Raw genomic sequence first — 6,545 nt, forward strand, 5'->3', positions numbered from 1 at the left:
CCTCCCAAAGCCTCTCCTTAATCTGCTCAGTCTCTACCAAACAGCAAGTGGAGCCTTCTCCCAGGGACTCCCTTGACTTTGAGTCTGGCACTGATTTCTAGGGCTTTGGGAATTGGAGATGGCATTAGCAAGAGCAAGGCAGGATCAAGGCCGGTTCCTCAGGTTCATTTTGATGTCCCTAAATCATAGTGTTCTAGACAGGTGCCTAAAAACCGCTGCTGAAGCTAGCTACAAATGACATCAAGACAACAGGCATTTATTAATCACCTACTATATGCCAGACACTGTGTTTAACACTGGGGACATGAAGAAAGGCAACCACCCTTCCAAAACGTGTGTGAGTGTGTGTGTGTGTGTGTGTGTAGATACATACACACATACATGTATAATGGAAAGAGTTCTAGAGTTAGAATCAGAAGGGACATGGTTTGAATTTCCATCTTACTAAATCTATGACTTTCAACCTCAGTTTTCTCATTTATAAAATGGAGACAATAATATCTGATTGTTATATAGCACCTTTACACACATTATCTCATTTGAGTCATAGCTCCAGGAAGTGGGTACACTGGGTAGAATAATATTTTCTTATTCTACAGGTCAGTTATTTATAGACACATATTTATCATATAATATGTATAAATATATTGATATCATAGATATACTATTTTATATGTGCATAGATGTACATTATACAAATCTATTCCTATACATATAGTTCAAGAATTAGCATTTTGGACTTATTTTAAAAGAGCCTTGTCAGACATACCTCAGAAATGCAAACATACAGAGGTTCTGGCTCCCAGCTGCAAGAGACCCTGTATCAGCAGCCAAGGTCTGAGGATGGGGAAAATGTTACTCTTGGAGAAAATAATCCCAGAGGGGCAACTGTCTGGGATTGAGAGGATCTTAGTCCTTCAAACTTCCCCAACCCTCAACTTGTAAAAAAGCCTTCTCTTCCCCACATCCACTGAACAAATAAATGTGTCCTTTCACTATGGCCAGTCTGGGCTGGCAGCCAGAACATGGGAAGGGACTTTGGATAACTCAGGAATGCTGCATTGATCATCTGAGCAGTACCCGGGCACGTCAAGACCTAGTGTTAATTCTCTTTGCTTGGGAGGTGTTTCTATAGGACTTTTCTATGTGCTGTTCAGTTCAGAGGCTCTCATCAGGCTGTTTACACTCTTTGGTGTTTGCTGATTTGTACTTTCACTGGCATTCTTTGCATACTCAAGTATTCTGGGTCACACAAACAAGAGCTTTCATTGATGGAAGGCTTTATGGTTCCAAAGCACTTGACAGCCATAATCTCATTTCATCTCCTTATCCCATGATGTAGTAGTGAAGCTATGATCATAATCATTCCAATTTGAACAGATGAGAAAGTGGAGAATTGCCCAAGAACACCAAACCCAGGTCTTCTGCTCATAAATACAGTTTTTGTGCCGAGATTAACTCACTGGTGGTTCCAGTAATTACCAACTACTAGGCTAGTGACAGATAAGGACAAACTTTACCAACTGACCTCCTTTTGCTGTTAGGGAAAAAGCTTTCTGGTGACTGGAAAACTGCTTTTGTCAGTGAGAGAAATCACTCTGATCCTTGAAGAAGACCAAGACCTCCCCTGGAAAGGGACCTCCCAATGACTTGAAGGTTTCTGGATCCCACCCCCCATTGGAGTCATCCCAAAAGAAATAGAAGCCACTCACCAGCAAGAGAATGTAAAATGCATAACAAGAGGCAAAATGACCTTCTCCTCTCTGCCATCCTGGAAGAGAACCGCAGCTAGAGACAGCTGAGAAACCGGGACAGCTGTGAAAATGAAAAAAACCCAACCCGTGATTCAGTCATTTGGCTCAGCTCACAAGTGTCTTTTTTCTCGCCCCAATCTGTGGTGTTTTATTTATTTTTTCTCTCTACCATTGACAAAAGCACATCATCATCACCATCACCATCATCATCATCATCACCATCGCCATCATCATCATCATCATCATCACCATCGCCATCATCATCACCATCGCCATCACCATCACCATCACCATCATCATCATCATCACCATCGCCATCATCATCATCATCACCATCGCCATCACCATCACCATCGCCATCATCATAGCTAACATTCACAGAGGGCTTTGTGGTTTGTAAAGAACTTAACATATTTTACCTCATTTGATCCTCATGACACCCTGGAAGAAAGGCGCTATTATTGTTGTCATTTTTACAAATAGAGAAACTGAGGCAGGCAGTGGTTAAGTGGTTTGCCTGAGGTCATCTGAGTCAGGATTTGAACTCAGGTTTTCCAAGTCTATCTCTACTTCAACTTCCTCATGTTACAGAACTCATTACTTTCTGAGACAGGCACTGACTGGACTTCCTTCCCTTTTAGCCAAAGGTTGAAAAACACTTTATATATCATCTTATTCAAAAATCATGACAATCCTGTGAAGTGGGTGTTATTTTTATCCCTATTTTACAAATGGGGAAACTGAGGCCAGGTACACTTAAGGGACATACCTTATGTCTGAGGCAGGTTTTGAAATTAGCTGCTCTGCGCACTGAACTGCCCAATCGCCTCATTCTCATTGCTTGTCCTATCAGCAAAAGGAGATGGGGAGGTATCTGTCCTATGTTACTGATTAGGCTTGTATTTGGGACTATGGATCCAGGGAGAGGGAAATGCCAAATACATGTTTCCTTCCTCCTCAATCCAAGACAGACCTTGGGATTTTTGAAGGGAGCTGGTTCTCAGGTCCTTTCTCAATGTCTCCCCATGGCCACATGCTATTGTTAGGTGAAGAGGCATTTGGCAATGTAAACACTCGACTTGAGGTTTTAAACCACTCCCCTCCAAATTTAACTTCTTTGTTGGGTCTTAGGTCTCCTTAAGCCAAGCTTTTATTATTGCCCTGCCATTTTACTCCACTATGAGGAACAATGCTCCATTTTCCTTTATCACCTCAGCAACTTTCCTGTCCTGGAGATGTGTTTGAACTTCAAACAACTAACAACTTGCCTTGCCTCATCTCAGTTTCTAAGTCACCTTGTTTTCCTCATGTCACCACATGTTTCTTGTTTCCAGTATGATCCTCAGAACCCTTCCTTGAACTTTTCAAGTTTACTGATGCTACACAAAGGATTTCAACTTGACCTTATTTAAAAAAATATTGAGTTCCACAAATGAATTCTTTACGCTGAAGACTGAGGAATGTCCAATTGTGCCATCACTGTTACTATGGCATCACCATCTGAACAGAGCTTTGAAGAGGGACACAGAATGAGTCAGGATCAGAAAGTTCATGTAGATCCTATAGCTTTGAATATAGATTCAGACAGAGCCCAAATACACCCTCAAGCCAATTTCTGGGGACAAATTCAGTTAAGGAGAGGAGACAGAGACCCTTGATCATTAATCATATGAGACTGTTGCTGAGGAAGCTTCTAAGAGAGATGGGAGAACAGGGTGGAGCTGAGCTAGGTCAGAAAGGAGAGTTCACTTGTGGGGAGAGAGGTATGGCAAGGGAGGGAAGGCGAAGGAAACAGCAGCTTCCTACTTTAGCTAATTATTATTCTATAACCCTAAGCCCAATCATTCTATGCTGCTGTCTGAACTTAGATGCCTTGGAACAAAGCCCTAGTCACCCAGACTAGTTAGAGCCTTTAATTCAGGCAAACTTTAGGTATGCCAGTATTTTTGCCCATTGTTTTCAATCTGGTCTTTTAAGCCTCCTCTTCCTATAAAGGTTATATATGATATAGAATATATAAAAGAAGAAAACATTACTTCTCAATGGTATCATCAAATGCAAAAGAAAATAGAATAATTACCATCTAGGGAGGCTTAGCATGCATGGTACATTCTTAGAAAAGTAATTACCACCTAAAACAGTTGATTTTCTTGGCCATGAATATGCTCAGACATTCTCAGCAGTCGCATCTGAATGGCATTGGAATAGAGAGAATGAACAGCTCTGACAACAGTGAGAACACAGTGTAGCATACATTGTAATGGCCTCCTCCTCGGTCTCTGCCTGCTTCCCATCCCCTAACTCTAATATGTTCTCTACAGAGCCACAAAAGCGATTTTCCTCAAATGCAGGTCTGACCATGTCACTCCCCTACTCAAAAAACTCCCGTGGCTCCCCATTACCTTCAGGATCAAATAATTCCTCTGTTTGGCATTTAAAGCCCTTGACTTTTTATACATTATTTCCATATATTCTATAGTCCAGTCATACTGCTCTATTTCCTATTACTCATGCTCAAAACTCCTTTTACCACTTTCTTACCTTTGACCTGGCTGTTCTCCAAGCATGGAATTCTTCCCCCTCTATGCTCTTGGCATCACTGGCTTTCTTTGACATTCTACTTAAGCATTACCTTAGGTAAGAGGCCTTTCCTGGTCCCCCCAGATTTCCATTCTATGGTTATCTGATACAGTTATCCCTTCCATACCACTGGGGTTAGGGAATCAGTGCACCCCCTACCCCACCCCCTCACCTCTGCCACCCTTCTTATCCTGTGATTTGGAAAATCAGTGTAAAATTTTTTGGCCCTCCTTTTGTACCGGAGAAGAAGTCTGAATTATTATGATATTAAAAGATTTAGGGGCGGCCAGGTGGCACAGTGAGTAAGAGTTCTGGCCCCAGAGTCGAGAGACCTGGGATCAAATCCGGGCTCAGATACTTAGCACTCACCCAGAAACAACTGGCTGTGTAACCTTGAGCAAGTTACTTAACCCCAATTGCTTAAAAAAAAAAGATTTAAAAAATTGATATTATACAACACTATACTTATCTTTTATGCATTTCTGAGTTTCTGAACTTTTTCTGTGTCATCTGCTGGCCTTTGTGTATGTGATAGTAATGGCATTTAAAGATTCCCCTGTATTGGCTTGGTTTTCAAACTGATTGTGTTAAAACACAGAGCTTGTTAATCCCACCTGTGGGATGGACTTGTTGACTTGAAAAGAGAGACATGAACTGGGAGGAGCTGGTGATGTAGATTTGGAGAGACAAGAGAGAAGCAGAAGAACTTTTTGGAAGCAGCACCTCGTGGAGGCAGAGAGAGAGACTGAGAGGATTGCTGGGGGCAACTTTGAATCACCCTGGACTTTTGAGACCTGCTCCCAGAGCTGCCAAGGACTGAGGAGACATGGCTGTTTTTCTGGTACTTTGTCTGTCATTTTTGATGTTGTTTTGCCAGATTTGTCCGCTGGTGAAGGACAGTGCTGTTGTTGCAGGGGTCTGGGAACCTTTCTGTTGGTTCAGAGCTACTGAGACTGTCCTGAAATCAGAGAGTGAATACTGTCCACTGGTGAAGGACAGTGCTGTTGTTGCAGGGGTCTGGAGACTGTCCTGCAGACAGAGTGAATACTGTCCACTGGTGAAGGACAGTGCTGTTGTTGCAGGGGTCTGGGAACCTTTCTGTTGGTTCAGAAGCCCTGAAGAAGGATTTTCTTGTTGTATGTTTACAGAAATCCTGGGAGAGGGTTTTGCTAATATTTTCAGGGGTTCTAGGACTGTTCTACAGACAGAGGATGAATTAATGAAGAGACTGGCAATGTATCTTGTGGCCTTGCTAAGCCTTGTCTCCCCAGGAACTAAGATTGCTGAGAACTTGCCTCGTGTCAAGATGAAGGAAAGACCTCCATTTGGGTATTAAGTGCTGTGTTTAAACTTGATGTAACTCTGGGGTAGATTCAATTGTGATCCAGGGGTGGGGAACTTTTGACCTTTTTGTGCTCTGTGATTGAACAAATGAATGTACTTTACTTATGTTTGGAAACTAATCTCCATTTGAGAAGAGGGGCTTTGTGGTGGACTAAATGAAGGTACAGCCTAGGGGTGGAGTAGTATTTAGAACAGGGACTTTGTAATTGATTGAATGAATGGAAGGTCCTGGGGTGGGGTAGTACTTGGAGATTATTTAATCACACTTAGTAAATGCTGTATTTGGAATGATGTCATGTTTTGATCTTCTCTGTTCTTGATTTGTCACTGAATAAAATGGAGAGCACCTATGCTGGTATTTTGAACCTTGGGAAGTTGCCTTTCCTTGGCATTACATTACAGTGTATTATCTGTGGCTTCTGCAAAACTTTCCCAAAATTCCCATTTAGTTTCTTATGCTGAACTGTGATATATCAAAACCTTGATGGGTAAAGTTACAATGTGGAAGGAATAACTGTATTTGTTTCATATTGTGTGTACGTAAACACACATATGGAGATTATATATAATTATATGCATCCATATATACAAATATATTGACATACATATATATGGGAATTGTATACAAATATATACACCTATCACATCATACATATATGTGTGTATATATGTGTTATTTCCCTAGGTGGAATTTAAGCTCCTTGAGAGCAGGAACTATTTTGCTTTTGTCTTATTGTCCTTAGTTCCTGCCTAGTACCCTCCCCACAATAGACCTAGCACCCTCATACCCTACACACAATAGACCTAGCACCCTAGTACCATGCACATAATAGACCTAGCACCTTAGTATGCTGCACATACTAGACC

At 41.6% G+C, this 6,545-nt stretch overlaps 1 protein-coding gene across 3 annotated transcripts in view; it reads right to left on the bottom strand.

Moving 5' to 3' along the window:
• PRSS54 (serine protease 54) overlaps window positions 1-6,545 on the bottom strand; it is a 55,476-nt gene that overhangs the window by 17,668 nt on the left and 31,263 nt on the right. For 2 of the 3 annotated variants that reach the window (XM_069087604.1, XM_069087602.1), the window contains exon 2: window positions 1,713-1,815. In XM_069087604.1, coding sequence (XP_068943705.1) covers window positions 1,713-1,815 — 103 coding nt within the window. Of the gene's footprint in view, window positions 1-1,712; window positions 1,816-2,173; window positions 2,196-6,545 lie in introns of all 3 variants that reach the window. The other variant, XM_069087603.1, reaches the window with a different exon arrangement.

Source organism: Petaurus breviceps, unplaced genomic scaffold, assembly GCF_028583685.1.
Source record: "Petaurus breviceps papuanus isolate PSGF00001 unplaced genomic scaffold, PetGlider_PUasm1.0 182, whole genome shotgun sequence".
Taxonomy (NCBI): Eukaryota; Metazoa; Chordata; class Mammalia; order Diprotodontia; family Petauridae; genus Petaurus; species Petaurus breviceps.